Here is a 17,779-nt window from a genome sequence, read left to right as displayed (position 1 = left end):
AGGCACTTATATAGGCAAACATTAAACAAAAAATTAAGAGACCCCTTTGATCACATTTGGTAGTACAGAACAAGTTGCCTGACATTCTACTGAAATAATGAACAAATGCAAACAAGACAAAATCCAAATTCAAGCAAAATATATATTTTGACTCAAGAAATAAAATTTTATTGTGGTTAGAAACCTTACTGATTCCAAATCTGATGAATTTTTTAAAGGAATTGGTTTCTAATCATTTCAGAACACTATCATCTAAATCACAGAATCTTGCTTAACCTAGGGTCCCTAAATGGGCTAGAAGTGGATCTCTCAAACTTCAGAATATATACAGATATATGGATAATGTCCTTGAAAAAGAGAGCATAGCTTTTACCAATTTCTCAAAGGAATCCATGATCCAGAAGAAGTTTAAGAACTACTGATCCTTATCTATATCTATGTATCACTGTTAGGAAACACTTGAACCAAGTTTAATTCTATGACCAACAATGAAAGTTCTCTACTCTACTTTTTAGGATCTGCCATCCAGGTTTTGAAAGGTTAAACCTAATCAAATGTTGTTAATAATGCTAGCAGTTGTATTTATATGAAACCCACACTTTTTGTAGCATGTTGATTTCGTGTATGTAACTACACATTAACATCTATACAAATAGGCTGAGATATCCATTGAAGTGATCTTTAGTTCCTCTGATTATAATTTTAAGCAATTATCTTTTTTTTCTCTTTTTATTTGGTGAAATTACAAACCAGTAAGCATAGCTGATCCTGCTGCCCTTGGCTTCATCATTTCTCCATGGTCTCTGCTGTTGCTGCCATCTGGTAGTGTGTCATTTACAGATGAAAATATTTCCAATCAGGATCTCCGAGCATTCACTGCACCAGAGGTTCTTCAAAATCAGTCACTAACTTCTCTCTCAGATGTGGAAAAGGTAACTGTTAAATCTTTTTTGTTTGATTTTGTCTTTGATTTTGATGGAGGTAGGTCAACTAAAGACAATGGGCTACCTTACCTCAACCCTCTGAAAAATCTATAGAATTTAAAATGATCATGTATTTCAAGAAGTTCATATTTATTTTATCTAAGAATTCAAAATAGTCCTGTAAAAATTTATAGAGCTAAAAAAATATGAAAAATGTTAGCCATTATTAATGCATGTTTACACATATTTATTAAATGTCTGCTATGTATAAAACACTGTGTTCATGAGGAAAATACAGAAGTAAATAGAAAGTTGACTCCAATTAATGTATGTAGAACAATCTATAATATATGGCAGGATGAAACAAAGGCTATGTAAAGGATAAAGTGTTTTGAGAGTCTGTATTAGGAGCAGTTAATTTTAAAAATAGAACAATATCACAGAGAAGGTAGCATTTATGTGGGCTATGAAGAATGAGTAGAATTTAGAAAAGTGAAAATAGGTAGAAGGGCCATTCCACTCAGAGTCATTATTAGTCTGGGCAATGACAAGAGGTAAGAAATTGTTCACTGTGATTGGGGAATGGTTGACCAGTTAGGCTCGAGCACTAGCTACGTGGAAGGATGTGGTTAAAGAAAGAAAGGGAGGCTGTAGGTCAAAATGAAGAATAAGGAATGTCAGGACTTGAGACTTTCTTCTCAGGCAGTGGGAATCTATCATATTTTTAGAAGCATAATATGATGATTTGTGATTTTAGAAGTTAAGTTTGACAAAAGTGGATAATGAGGGGAGATGGAAGATTTTGTGGAAATCTAATTGGGGAGGTTTAATATTCTGTGGAAAAGTGTAAATATTAATAGTGCGATGCCTTGGGAATATAAAGCAGCAGATGAAGGGAACACAGTGGAAGCAGTACTGACAGAGTTTGGCAGTTCTTATGATGGAATGATGAAGAAGAAGGGAAAGTTATGATAGAAATAATCAAATATGACTATTTGATATCATTGACTTTGAAAGTTTGACAGTTGATGTCTCTGACATTTCAAAATTGTTTTTAGAGCAATTTTTGTGAAACCGTGGATAAGTCAAAAATTTATGTTATTTTCAAATATGAGTTCCATCATGGAACCAATGCTGCACAGACACTTGAAATATCAACCAAGTGTTTGGAAAGGATGTGACTAATGGATGCATAGTATGTTGATAGTTTGACAAGTTCCATTCTGGTGATTTTAATCTTGAAAATGAGCCATGTGGGTGACCTGAGACTGAGGTGGATAATGATGAGCTGAAAGCTATAGTGGAAGCAAATCCATCTCAACCTATGTGTGAATTACTGGCAAGGTTTCACTTCACTATTCCAACAGTATTGGACCATTTGAAACAAATGGACAAGTTAAAGAAGCTGGATAAATGGGTACCGCATGAATTAAATGAGTGTCAGAAGAGAAATCGTCTCAAAGCTTGCCTTTCTTGACTATCACAACATAAAGGTGAACCATTTCTACACTGTATCGTTACATGTGATGAAAAATTGATTCTTTTTGACAATCACAAGTGTTTGGCACAGTGGTTGGATAAAGATGAAGTGCTGAAACACAGTCCCAAACCGAATATTCATCCAAAAAAGCTAATGATTTCTGCTTGGTGATCCAGCACTGATATCCACTACAGCTTCATGAAACCTGCTCAGTCAACTACAGTGAATGTATACTACAACCAAATGGACAAAATGATGAGGATGCTTGTGATTAAGCAGCCAAGATTGGTCATAGAGACAGGTCAATCCTCTTGCAAGACAATGTTTGACTACATGTCACACAAACAATGCTGCTCAAACTGCAGAGGCTTGACTTGAAAACTTTCTGCCATCCACTGTATTCACCAGACCTTTCACCAACTGACTACCACTTTTCCCAGGCTTCGAACCACTTCTTACAAGGAGAAATATCCAATTCTAAACAAGCTGTGGAAAATGCCTTTCTTGATTTCATTGCCACTCGCTCTCCAGGCTTCTTCATGCTGGCATAAACAAGCTACCATTAAGATGGTAAAACTGTGTCACTAGTTTAGGTGCATACTTTCATTAATTGTACTGCTTCTTGTTTGAGATATAATAAACTAAACTCTTGATTTGAAATCGGACATTTCATATGACCTAATAGAGTCAAAAGTAAGCTTTCCTTGACTCCTTAAATTTCATTAGCACGAATTTACCACTTCTACATTGTTTAATACATAGATGCATACATATACATTCATATATCTCTTAATTCTGGGAAAGATTATACAGATTAAAGTAGTAGTTTTCAACCAGAGGCAATTTCACCTCTTAGGATATTTGGGAATGTATGGAGACAATTATGTTTGTCATAACTGAGAGGGTGGGACTGGGTATTCCTACTGGCTCATGTGATTATGGAAACTGACAAGTCCCAAGATTTTCAGGGCAAGTTTGCAAGCTGGAGATTCAGGAGAACTGATGGTGTAGTTCCAGTCCAAGACTGACAACCAGAGAACCAGTAGAACTGATGGTATAGTTCTAGTTCGAAGACTGGCAGGCTCAAAACCCCAGAAGGTTTTTTTTTTTGAGACAGAGTCTCGCTTTGTTGCACAAGCTAGAGTGAGTGCCATAGCATCAGCCTAGCTCACAGCAACCTCAAACTCCTGGGCTCAAGCAATCCTCCTGCCTCAGCCTCCTGAGTAGCTGGGACTACAGGTATGCACCGCCATGCCTGGCTAATTTTTTTTCTGTATATATTAGTTGGTCAATTAATTTCTTTCTATTTATAGTAGAGACGGGGGTCTCACTCTTGCTCAGGCTGGTTTCGAACTCCTGACCTCGAGCAATCCGCCCACCTCGGCCTCCCAGAGTGCTGGGATTACAGGCGTGAGCCACCACGCCTGGCCTCCCAGAAGGTTTTAGTATGAGTGCAAAGGAGAAAAAAGTTAATGTCCCAGTTCAAAGACAGTTAGGCAGAAAGAATTCTCTTTTACTCTGGGCGAGTAAGCCTTTTTGTTCTTTTCCAGCCTTCAACTGATTGGGAGGGGCCCATCTGCATTAGGAGGGCAATTTCTTTCACTCAGTCTACTGATTTAAATGTTAATCTCATCCAAAAACACCTTCACAGAAACACCTAGAATGTTTGACCAAACATCTGTCCCAGTCAAGTTGATACATAAAACTAACCATTACACTCTATATGTAGTTGATCAACAAGCATACAATTTTATAACTTAGCTTTAAGAATTATTTTATTAATTTTATATAGTCACATATAAAAATGATCATATAGTAACTCATTTGGCATATTGAAAAGTAAATATAATAAAGAATCTTAAAACACTGACCATATCACAAATCAAAATTAAGATGATTGAGAATGCGATTGATCATTTATGCTAAAGCTATGAAAAATGTTTTTCATGTATGAGACTCTTTGAAAAGGTGGTTACATATAAACCTCTTTGAAAAGAAGCCTAAAGAGAAATATGATACTAATAGTCTGCACTATGCTGTCTTGAACTTCATGCACATTTAATTGAATTCAGCAGACATGTATTGAATATCTACTATGTGTAAAATTTCTGTGTTAGTAGCTAAGAGGAACACTACGATGTGTTAAAAAAAAAAAAGGCACTTTCCCTCTCAAGAAGACAAACAAGGACTCATCTAACTATGTATTAATAACAAGATAAAATTAGTTCACTGCTTTATTAGAGATAGAAATGAAATGTAACTGTATAAGAATGTTTTATCCTGTTTGAAAGTATTTATTTGGCATATGTAATGGCAAACATCATCTCTGGGTTATCAATAATGGGTAAGCTTTCACTGACAGACATGGAGAAAGAATAGTACTGGTGGAAAGAACAACTCAAAAAAAGTTGAGAAAGGGAAGGATGTATTTTGCCAACAGGAAACTATCTAGTAGTGCTGAATGAAGTGTTTCACTTATGATAGGAGAAGGAGTAATGACAGAAAGAAAACTTTAAAATCTCCTCGTAAAATGGAAGTGGAGGCATATCAGAGTGAGACTTGAATGTCATTATAAAAAATTTAAATTTTAAAAATTGAAAGCCATGAAAATAATTGGAAAGTGGAACAACTTTTATAATTTAGGAAACAATTTAAGGAGTAGATTAAAGTGCTGTGAGATTATAAGAAGGGTACCCAGTTTTATTTATATATCTCACTGATTTCTACAGAGGATTTGAGACAGTTTATAGAATTTAAAAATAAAGTGGAAAAATAGGAGAAGAGCGAGATAAAGGCAAGCAAATAAGATGAAGCTGGAGTAAGAATGGTGCAAAAAAAGGAACCGTGATAGAAATCAGTGCTGATAGAGATGGGCTAAGAGTTTAGCTCTGAATCTTTTAACAAAAGAAAAAAAGAAAAATGATTACTTATAATTAATAACCTTGCTTCCTATTTCACAGAAGAAAAGTAAAAGCAATCAGGAGAGACTATTCCCAGGATCACTCTACCAACTTACCCACATAAATTCCCATATTCTCTGCTTTCTTACAACTCATTAACTGTCTGTGCTAGAACTTCTGTAAAGCCAGCCTCTCCACTTACGTATTAGCTTCCATCTCCTCCTGCCACTCAACACTGTTCCTCCAGCCGTCCCCACTGTCTCCTGCATTTCCAGTTTTCCCTGTTGGGTCATTCCTGTCAGCATAAAAATATGTTGTCTTTTCCCTAATCTTTAAGAAGCAAACATCATAGAAGAAAACTCCTCTTATTCAGCTTCTTCTCCTTGTACTATGCTGCCTATTCATAGTGAGAAAAATGCAGTAGGTTTTTTCCTCACTGTTGGGATTGGCAAAACCCCAAATCTTTGTAACACATTCTATGGACAAGGCTTGTGGAAAAACTCATATGTGTTGCTGGTAGAAGTGCAAAATGGTACAATTTCTATGCAGGGGAATCTGACAATATGTATCAAAATTATAGATGATTTACCCTTTCTTCAATAATCTCAGAGAATCAGTTCAAGAAAAATACTTGTATGTACAAAATGACATATCACAAGGCTATTTGCTGAAACTCTATTTATTATAGCTAAACTTTGAAAAAAATCTTAATTGCCCATTAATAACAAATTGGCTAAATAAACAATACTACAATTATATAATGGAATTTTATGCAGCAGTTAAAAAAGGATAAGATCTCTAAGCATTCATATGGAAATATCTCTGTTGATAAATTAAAAATACAGGCCGGGTGGGGTGGCTCACGCCTGTAAGCCCAGCACTCTGGGAGGCTGAGGCGGGTAGATTGCTCGAGGTTAGGAGTTAGAAGCCAGCCTGAGCAAGAGTGAGACCCTGCCTCTACTATAAATAGAAAGAAATTAATTGCCCAACTAATATATATAGAAAATATGAGCCGGGCATGGTGGCGCATGCCTGTAGTCCCAGCTACTTGGGAGGCTGAGGCAGCAGGATTACTTGAGCCCAGGAGTTTGAGGTTGCTGCGAGCTAGGCTGACACCACAGCACTCAGTCTAGCCTGGACAACAAAGCGACACTCTGTCTCAAAAAATAAATTAATTAATTAAAAATACAAAGTACGTAGTAATTTTTACAATTTTTGCCCTTTTGCAAAAGAAGGAGGAATAATAATACATATTCCTATTGACTTGAATTTGCATGAAGAAACTTTAAATAAAAGCTTAAAAAAATGATTACTCATAAAGGCTAAGGAATTGGAAGAAAGTCTATTCTAGTAATTTCCAGTCTCCTATTTTCTGTTTTAAGCTCTCATATACGTTTATACAAAATATAAAATGATGATTTTCTCATATCATGTGTTATATTTTCTTTGGAACAAAAAATTCCCAGTTTATAATACTTGCTAAATTTTTAAATTGTATTTTACCATAAAAATTTTTTTTATTCTATTCCTAGATCCATATTTATTCTCTTGGAATGACATTGTATTGGGGGGCTGATCATGAAGTACCTCAGAGCCAAGTAAGTCAAGTTTCTACATTTGTCACCTTTTGTACATTTGTATAATTTTACGTTTTTTAAAAAAGCTCTTCCACGTATTTATATGTGTTTTACAGCATGCTGTCGGGCACACCAGTATTTCTATGCTGGTTGTTCATATTTATAATGTCACACTTTCAGAATGAACTAACAAAGTACTGAAGAAATTATTTTGAGATGTTCTTACAATCGTGGCAGTCACTATTCAGGTTTCAACAATTCAGTTTGTGATGTGGAGCTGGCCTCTTCAGAAATTATGGCTAGAGAAATGGAAGTGTATTTTATTTAATTTGATGACTGGTAAAAGGGATTGTAAATATTTTTGATGATTCATTCTTGCACTGAAAACAATACCTTTTTTCATGCAAAAACTCTAGGAATTATAGCCTAATTATGTTTCAGGGTATAGTATGAGACAACTTAATTACTTTTTTCTATTGGCATTTCAGAATCGTACTTCACTACCCCTGTAACAACAGACACATTAAATTAATATTTTCTGAGGCCTTAGGCTCTGATGACCATTGGATTGCTTCTAGTCATTATTTGCTAAAATAATTCTGATTCTTAAAGACCGATATAAACATAGTAGTAAACAGTAATTAAAAATTTTAAAATAGCTGTATTTCATCAAGGCAAAGATACAATATATAGAATTATATTTTAAACCTTTAGAAGTCAAAAATAAAAATAACTAGGTGTATTTTTTATTATTAAATATAAGAAATAACAAGTATTTTAGGCTTTAACTAAAATACAAATATCTTAAGATCTATCAAGGATAAATGATATTCTTCAACTTGGTTTGGCTTCATTTTATATCATGAAAAATACTGTAGATTTTCTTTCTCACTTCAGTTTTAATTCTATAAATATAAATGAGACAAGTTACATTATTACTGGAAATATCGATGTCATATATTATGCAACCTAACTTACATGTAAAATGTGATCATAGTCTATAATTAACACTTTATACTTTTAACTAAAGAAATAAAGTCAAATATTAATAATGTATAAATTAGAGAGGAAATATAAACTTGTATTTTATGGTCAGAAATCATAATCATTTTAGAAACATTGAATATTAAAAGTATTTAATGTTAATTATTTCAATAATTAAAGAATTTAATATTAAGTGTCTACCTAATGTCAGACACTGTACTAGACATTAAGGACTATAGTGACCCTTACCTATGGAGTTTATTGGAAGGAACAGATAGCTAAATAGTCAATAACAACGTGATACCATGAATGTTGTTAAGGAAAATGGAGGGTGCCGTGATAAAACAGAGTTGGAGTTTCTGGGTAGACTTGGAGGGTAAGGACAGGTTTCTTAAAGGACATTGCATCCAAGCTGAGACCTAAAGGATGAAATCATACCCAAGTGGATGAGAAGTGGAAGAGTCAGAGGGAAGGCATTTGTTTAAACCAAAGTGGGTGTGCCACTTTAAACTCTCATCATCATGTGAGTTTCAGGTGCTCCACTCCTTACCAATACTTTGTATTATTCATCTTTTTGTTTTTAACCATTTTATTGGGCATGTAGTGGCTTCTTGTATGGTTTCAATTTGCATGTCTTAGTGAACAATGATGCTGATCACCTTTTCATATGCTTATTGGCCATTTAAGATATAATATTCTACAAAATATGATAATAAAAAAATTTAGGCCAGGCGTGGTGGCTCACGCCTGTAATCCTAGCACTTTGGGAGGCCGAGGCGGCGGATTGCTTGAGGTCAGGAGTTCAAAACTAGCCTGAGCAAGAGCGAGATCCTGTCTCTACTAAAAATAGAAAGAAATTAATTGACCAACTAAAAATATATATACAAAAAATTAGCCGGGCATAGTGGCGCATGCCTGTAGTCCCAGCTACTCTGGAGGAGGCTGAGGCAGGAGGATAGCTTGAGCCCAGGAGTTGGAGGTTGCTGTGAGCTAGGCTGATGCCACGGCACTCACTCTAGCCTGGGCAACAAAGTGAGACTCTGTCTCAAAAAAAAAGAAAGAGAAAAAATTTACTTTCTGGCTTCTCTAACCAGCATAATGAGGATTTATATTTAAATGATCTTGGGTCATTACAATATTTCAGATCTCTTTTAAGTCATCATGGGAATATCAAATTATATAAGTTGAATGTATCACATTTCATTGAATATTAGGAAATAGTTTGTTCCCCTAAAATGTTGTATATGTAGTAACTGTTTATCAAAATATTTTAATAACCCAAGAGTTCCACTTCTTTATCATAACAACAAAAAAGGCCCAGAGTTTTTCTCTAAAACTTCCCTATCTAGGGGGCGTGTAATTTAACCATCTTCTGCTAATAATTTTTTGAACCATAAAAAGGTAAAATACAGTAAGATATGTATGCTAATAGAAATGGAATTCATTTCCTCCAAGTACTCATGTTTTTTTACATGGCTTTTCCTTTCTCTGTTTTCAGCCTATCAAGCTGGGAGATCATCTCAACAGCATACTGCTGGGAATGTGTGAGGATGTTATTTATGCTCGGGTTTCTGTTCGGACTGTCCTGGATGCTTGCAGCGCCCACATTAGGAATAGCAATTGTGCACCTTCATTCTCCTACGTGAAACACTTGGTAAAACTGGTCCTGGGAAATCTTCCTGGGGTAAGCTACAGTTGCAACAGTAAATATAGTCATATTTTAAAATTTAGTAGCATATCACAAAGTTTTCTTTAAAGATACTATATAGGTAGCCTTTTCCCAATTAAAACTGGAAGTGGGAAATAGAATTTTTTGTTCCAATGTAAATTATTGAAACGATACTTAAAATTTACAAGCCCGTTGCAATAAGTCTTCTAGATTTCATAAGAGTTAGTCTTCCTTTAGAAGACTAACTCTTTAGGGGAATAAAGTTAGAAGACTAACTTTATTCCTCAAAATATCATAGAATTATAGCATGTTTGAGCTAGAAATGACCCTTCTGCCTCCTTTCTTAGCTCTTTTCCTAAGATCTAAGCTTTTAGCAAGTGGTTCTATTTGTTCTGAATACTTAGAGAAATGCATTAACATGCAAAATGGGTTTTAGAAAAATTAAATTTCACTTTCTATTGCATTATACCTCTTCCTTGGCCACCCATTTGGCCATACTTGTCTAGATTTCCTAGGTATTCTCCAAACCTTCCCTACCATCCCACCTTCTCTGGACACTTGTACCTTGTATGTAGAGAGGATCTTTGCTTGTATCCTTACCAGATTACCCTAAGACCTTGCCTCTTCCATTTTCTTTCTTGTCTTGGATATGAAGAATATATCAAACTCAAGAATAACAAACAAATGCTATATCTGACAGTCCTACCTGTGCTGTACATTTCTTAAACTATATTCTGTCCTGTTTGCCCTAGTTTGGGATACTCCTTGGTTTTCTGATCTGTGAGCTGGATATACATTTTATCTGCTCCTTACTCTCTAGGATTATGATCCCTGAGTAGTGATTCTTCTTTTTGTGTGGGCTACAAATTTGCTACTGTCACATAGTGTTCTTGCTGGCTTCCTCTCAATTCCTCATTGCTAAGGGTTTAGGTCCCTCTCTCTCTTTTTTTTTTTTTTTTTTTGAGACAGTCTCGCTTTGTTGCCCAGTCTAGAGTGAGTGCCATGGTATCAGCCTAGCTCACAGCAACCTCAGACTCCTGGGCTCAAGCGATCCTCCTGCCTCAGCCTCCCGGGTAGCTGGGACTACAGGCATGCGCCACCATGCCCGGCTAATTTTCTCTCTATATATTAGTTGGCCAATTAATTTCTTTCTATTTATAATAGAGACGGGGTCTCCCTCTTGCTCAGGCTGGTTTCGAACTCCTGACCTCGAGCAATCGGCTCGCCTCGGCCTCCCAGAGTGCTAGGGTTACAGGTGTGAGCCACCGGGCCCGGCCTACGTCCCCTCTCTTAACCAGGATGTTGGATGGCTGCCAGGAATCTACCCAAATTCCACACCCTTTGCCAGTTTATAAGAAACAGACCCAGAGATCTTCTAAACAAATAGTTTGTAAACTGTCCTCCATGAAATCTTTGTGGTTCTGTAGTGAAGGGGAATAGAGGTAGTAGAAGCTGAATAAATGGGATTCTTGGTTGCCTACTTCCGCTCTTTAACCAGAGCAGTCCAGTTTTATTTGATTTGTTTATATTTCTGCATGTAATTTCTTTTTGAATAAAAATTAAGCTATTAAAAATCTATGAAAGCTCTCTGTTCAGACCAAAGTTTCTCACATTGTTTTCAATATATTTTTGTTAAAAAAAATTCTTCTATGATCAAATAGGCTTTAGAAAAAACTATTTAAAGGAAATTAAATATATTTTCACTGCAGAACTTCTCAGAGCCTTTAATATACTAGACTATATTACTAATCTTCAAGAGGAATATAGGCACATAGATGAAACATTTCCCAAACTTATTTGGTATAGGAGGTCTTTTTTACAGATCTTCTTATAACACTAATATTCCATAAAATTTCACTTTATAGATGAGGAAATGGAGACCTGAACAGTTATGGAATTTTAGTTTCTTATTAGTCAGTCCAGGGACTTTTCTATTACACCATACCTTCTCTAAGACCTTTGTGCTGTTTGGTGATTTTACTCCCATAGTAAAATTGCTAGAAGTGTTTTTTTTTTTTTTTTTTTTTTTGTCTTGGCATGAAGAAATATTCCTCCATAGAAATTCTATTATCTATCCAAAAATTGCCCATATTACATAAAAAATTTTCCATCCCTTTAAGGTCTAGCATTTAGTTCAGTGTATTACGATAGATATTTATTGCTCATCTATGTATGAAACTGATGGGTGAGGGATGGTGCGAAGGTGTGTGCCCCTTATAATAGTGGAGAGCTTTGGCACACGTGCATTGTCTCTGAAGTCTTCAGCAAGAGGGTTTGCTGCGGATGTTAATTTTATGTTGTGGAGGCTGTTTACTTTGGCTTCTCTGTATCTATTGACTACCCTTTTGAGCAAAATGAAGGTGTTTTGTATAAAGAAAAAAAAAAGACTATAGAAGGTACAAATTTGAATAAAATATTTGATCTAAGAGCTCTTTTCTAAAATGCTATAACCGTTTGCTTACTTATGAAATGCAAAGAGGGCTGTGAAGAGTAAAATGGTAAAAATTTTAAAAGCTATGAGAGTTTGAGGGGAAAGGACACAGCTAAATCTTATAGGCTTACAGTAATCTTGGCAGACAGAAGTGAACCTGTATAAATGCTGTGAAATGGGAAAGAGCAGGGTATGTTTGGGGGAACAGTAATCAGGTGATTACTGTTGTGGGGTTATTTAGTGGAAGAGAAAAATAGAAGGATCAATTGGAATCAGCATATAGAGAGCCTGCCTTTACAAAGTGTAATAATGCCCCCCCTCCCTTTCCATTGCTCTTCCTAGATGTCACTGGACAGAAATAACTCCAACAGCTACTGTTTTTTAAGTGCTTACTTTGTGCCAGGCACTGTGCTAAGTGGTTTATATGTATTATCACATTTATTCATTATAACAACCCCATGTTAAAAAAAGATGCTTTTTATTATCATTTTAGAGATGAATGAACTAAAGCTAAGAAAGAGTAAATAACTTGCATATGGCTACATATATGGTAAATAACAAAGACATAATCAGAGTTGGGGAATCTGACCCCAAAACCCATGCTTTCAGCCATTATGCTCCTTGAGAGCTGTTGTTGCCTCCAGTAGCTGATAAATTGAGTTAGTCTTTCAGTTAGTATGAAATTCATTCTAAGTGATCATAAGTCTTACTCACTTAAAATTAATTTGTGTGGAGTAAAAGTCAGCAGGCCAGCTTATTTGTCCTTGTTCATCTGCTGATTTAATGTTACAATATTTTGACCTCAGTTTTACTTATCTATAAAATCGGAATAATAGTACATTGCCACCCACCCATATTACTGAACAGTTGTGAAGATAATTATTTCAGTATTGATGAGCTACTTTATGGTCCTTAGATGCTTCTTTGCCATTTTTCTCCTTTTATCTGTGGTATGAGGATAATAATATCTTCCATATAAGGTTTTGAGGATTAAATAAGATGGAAGGAGATATAAATGAAAGAAGACAGAATGGTGAAGAGAAATTACTTAAATCTGGCACTGAAAGCATGTATACATGTTTGTTTATTTACATATACACAAAAAAATTTTTAATATTCCTCCATTACCGAAACTGAGTATGATTGATTAAAATCCGAAGGTAGTATATTTAAAGCTCAAGCATTATATTTCCTACTTATAAGAAGACTTAAATGGAAATATTTCTGAAATATCATTTAAATTATAAAAATATCTTTTTCTGAGTGAGAAGACAGAGATAAAATAAATAAATAAATTATAAAAATGTTGTTAGGCCTGATTACACTACACTATCAGTGACTAAAAAAGATAGTGAACATTCCTGCATCTTTGGAAGTCTCTGCATTATATATTAATAATAGCTACTGTTTATATTGAACAGTTACTATATACCAGGTGCTGCCTTAAGTGCTTTTACACACTTTATGTTATTTAAATGACATAAAGTAAGCACTTAAAAAACAGTAGCTGTTGGAGTTATTTCTGTCCAGTGACATCTAGGAAGAGCAATGGAAAGGGAGGGGGGACATTATTACACTTTGTAAAGGCAGGCTCTCTATATGCTGATTCCAATTGATCCTTCTATTTTTCTCTTCCACTAAATAACCCCACAACAGTAATCACCTGATTACTGTTCCCCAAACATACCCTGCTCTTTCCTATTTCATAATATTTAAACATAAATAACATTAAATAACATAATACTTAAAAACATTTGTGTGTGTATATAAATAAACAAACATGTATACATGCTTTTGGTGCCAGATTTAAGTAATATCTCTTCACCAGTCTGTCTCCTTTCATTTATATCCACTTCCATTTATATTTATATCACTTCTCCTTTAACTGCTTATCTAAATACACCAATGTTCTGTCAAATTTTTTGTCCCTTTTAATGTGGAATTTGACCTAATTTGACATACTTTATTTTAAACAAATACCTTTGGTTAAAGTTCTTATAGTTTAAGACTACTAAACATTTTGTTATAAAGGGGACTGAAAAGAGCATTGATTTAAATGTAATTGTCATCCCCCAAGGTGTACATTTAAAGACTTAGCATTTCTCAAATGTAATTTCTGGCAGGCAATACCTACAAAATTATTTCTGAAAATAATTTAAATCCCTCAATGCATAGTGATAGTGAGGAGAAATCTTTATTATACTAGAATTAATGTGGTTTTTAAATTATACTTTAACTTGAGAGATGAAAGTAGTTATCAATTTGGTGGAAAAAAACACTTCAAGTTTAACTGTTTTCAAATGGAACTCATTTTAACTACTTTAATCTGCCTGACTGTGTTCTCTAGTTGGTAGATTACTCTTTGGCAACTGTTTCTTGCCTTTGATTTCCTGAAAATGAATTGGCCAGTATTGAGCTGCATAAACCTTATGTAAGAAATATAAATTATTGTATACAACAGTAGGACATAGAGTCTCTTAATTTTATATCCTCCAAAAACTGTCTAACTAGTGTCATTCTGTAGACATTTATTACCATGAAAACAAAAGGGAGATTCTTTGTCAAACTTGATTTTTGATTGCCTGTGTACAGATGGATCAACTTCCCGGTAACAGTGAACAAAGGCCTGATCGAAGCCAGGCTATTCGAGACCGATTGAGAGGAAAAGGATTACCAACAGGTAAGAGTATATTAATAGGAAGTTTTCAGGCTTTAATCTTATTCCATGTTTCCTTTACAAAATTATGCTTAACTGGCTTGAAAATCTGGTAATCATGACTATGATTAGAACATAAATGTGCAAAGTGGAGGCAGGGAACAGACAAGAAAACTAGCTACATAAATAATGTCATTAAAGTTATGCAGAAAGTGTTTTTAATAACACAGTAAGTTATTTCCCTTTCCAGTATTGTTATATCAATATCATCATTTGTTTACTTTATCTCACAATATTTTATATTAAAAGTACATTTTCTAGCATGACCAAATAAATACATATATGTTTATGAACATAAACACAACTGAAACAAACATTTCAGAAAACATTATTCTTACTTAACTACACTGATATTTCCTATTCTATTTCTTAATGCTAGTCATAACCTACAAAATTAATTTCATGACTGACTAATTTCATGACTTGGAGTTATTAAATACTACCTTAGGTTATATGATGCCTTAGTAAGTAAAACTAATGATGAATAGTGGTTTTGCTATTTGCCAATAGCATTATATAATTATAAGTCCTATGATAATTATTAAATTGATTTTTTTAATGAATGGAAATTCCAAATGCTTGAAATGAAAGTATTTAAATAAATTTTATATGACAATTTATTTTTTTCAGCATTAAGTTTCAGGCTTGGCTTATTTATAAAATAAACTTTTGATTTTGCTGATTATCTTTATTCTCTTCTCATCAAGCAATATTGAGAATCATGATCATCTAAACATTAAAAAAATATTTTGTGAGTGAACTATTTTATTGTTTTAGATCTTGGGGCTAAGAAGAGTTAATTGTAAAGGTTGCTTAAATATATTCTATATTCTACTCCATATAGTCTAATAAAATAGATTAAAAAGTTAAGATGCTTAATTTTAATTTAATCAGACCATGAGAGCACAGCTGTGTTATTTAAAATGTGTGGGAAACTCTCATTGTGAAAACTAAATATAGACACTTGATCGTTTGAACCAAATATTTTGTAGAATTCGGAGCTCTCGTGTCTGACAGGAAAGAATGTGTCCTAAGCAAGTGTACTGCTTATCTTGAGAAATCAAAGAAAAGCAGTAAAATTGTATCTAATGGAGTGATTCTATAATGGTGCAATTAGTTAAATATCTGTTTTAGTGCTTCCATTTTACTTATTGTGAATAAGGACTGTTTTTCTGGGAGGTATTTTAGCTTTTTAGATTTTCATATCATCAATATAGAAAATTTATTTCTGGTTAGATCAAGTTTCTTTTCTAATACATATATTATTAGTTTATATGTGGGTCAAAATAAACACACAAGATGGGCTTGCTAACTTTTTACAGTGCTTTGATGGCAATTTAAGAAAGTATTTTTAATCCTTTCTTGCAAATGTTTCCTTACTATACTTATGTCCCCGTATATAGAGGCCCACTTTCTTCTTATAGATAAGAATCCGTTTCCTTTTATACCATACTAGGATTTGAGATAGGATATAGTGTGAACCTTGGTGCTAACAAGAGCAGCAATTTGTTAATCCATCAAATGTTCACTTAGTCTCTTATTTTAGAACTAAATAATAATAGAAAATTATAGATGAATGTCAATAGTGAGCTGAAAGAATCTTTTTCAAGGGACATAATGAACACTTTAATAAGTGAAACATTAGATTTAAAAGATATTATCATTTCTCTTATTTATCCTCTTTCTATTTTGTCCCTCCTCTCCTTTCCTCCCCACACCTACCTCCTTCCTTCTTTTCCTCCCTTCCTCCTTCCTTCCTGATTTTTCTTTCCTGTTCTTTGTCTGATCTCTTTCTGGGGTTTCCTACTGTCATTTCCTTCTACCATTAAGTGGCCATGTTGTGGAATTGCAATTTGTTTGTTTATTTATTACTTCTTGATTTAGTAAATATAATGTTATGTTATTAATAATTTTTATTTTTCTAAGAATAAAACATATTTATATATATGAGACTCCCATTTCCCCTATCCATTATGGGTCTATAGAAAGAAAAAAGATCACCCCTGCCATATTTAGTTTATCAAATTTTAAATAATAGCAGATGTTAACATAATTTATATACTTTCAGTGATTCAGAGTCTTAATGTTTCAGACATTAATTGTTACATAGTATTTTAGAGATAGCAATTAGAGGTTGAATTGAATCTCTACCAACTCTATAATATACCTTAAGTAGCAAGTTATTTACTTGTCATTTACATTTATTTATTTAGTTTATTAGGCTCCTGACCACAGTCATCAATAAAGAAAATGTCAAGTGAGATACAGAATTAGATGAAAAGAAGTAAGCAAATTTAGGGATAATAATGCCTTATATCTAATGATTTAATTGCTCTACTAAAGCTTAGTATTATCTTTCATCCTTAAAAGATTTCTTCTTATGTCCTACCTCTGAGATCTATCGCAGAAGCTAAGGCCTAAAGTAGTGAGCTATCTGCCCCCACTTTGTTACTTAATACTACCAATGCTGATAAAATGGCTTCTCCGAGCAGAAAGAAACATCAAACATTTCCTGCCAAGCTTAAGATGGAACCTTACACCATTATCAGATCAGCATGATGATGCTTCAGAACTTAGGTGTATTGATAATATCATGTTTCTTTTCTTTTCTTTTTTTTTTTTGGTATTTGAACATATCTGTGAGGACAGATGGGAAATTGGGGAGCCTCTTTTAATATCAAAATGCCATTTTGATGTTAATTTTCAAGAGATGCTGTGAATTTTTGAGTCTGTGTGGAAGGGGAAAGGTGAATCATGCTATCCAATTTAGGGTAATGTTAATCACATATAACAAAAATAGTTAAAATACAATGTGCTTTTTAAGGAAGTTTTTTTTTTTCAATTTAACTAAAATAAATGGAATGTGTTCTATTACAAAGACTTTTTATGTTCTTGAAATTTTATCCATGGAATATAAAACCAAAGTCTTTTATTTATAAATAAAGTATATTTTTTATTCCCCATTTAGTTTTTTAGCAAGCTATGCATTCTCTAAAAGGAAATGTTTAAGGATTCATTTTAAATTTGGATGGTTATAATTGTATGTAATCTAATGTTATCTGAAAACTTTCTCTGAACTCAGAGCCTCCCCAAGGGCTG

At 33.9% G+C, this 17,779-nt stretch overlaps 1 protein-coding gene across 8 annotated transcripts in view; it reads left to right on the top strand.

Annotated features, from left to right (window-relative positions):
• The window catches only part of PTPN13 (protein tyrosine phosphatase non-receptor type 13), a 174,388-nt gene that overhangs the window by 52,843 nt on the left and 103,766 nt on the right, over positions 1-17,779 (top strand). For all 8 annotated transcript variants that reach the window (XM_075998654.1, XM_075998656.1, XM_075998655.1 and 5 more), the window contains exons 3-6: positions 754-932; positions 6,836-6,901; positions 9,363-9,548; positions 14,557-14,644. In XM_075998654.1, coding sequence (XP_075854769.1) covers positions 754-932; positions 6,836-6,901; positions 9,363-9,548; positions 14,557-14,644 — 519 coding nt within the window. The remainder of the gene's footprint in view (positions 1-753; positions 933-6,835; positions 6,902-9,362; positions 9,549-14,556; positions 14,645-17,779) is intronic.

This window comes from Microcebus murinus, chromosome 29 (assembly GCF_040939455.1).
Source record: "Microcebus murinus isolate Inina chromosome 29, M.murinus_Inina_mat1.0, whole genome shotgun sequence".
Taxonomy (NCBI): domain Eukaryota; kingdom Metazoa; phylum Chordata; class Mammalia; order Primates; family Cheirogaleidae; genus Microcebus; species Microcebus murinus.
Note: the sequence above shows the minus strand (reverse complement) of the source record. Positions and strands in the feature narration are given on the sequence as shown.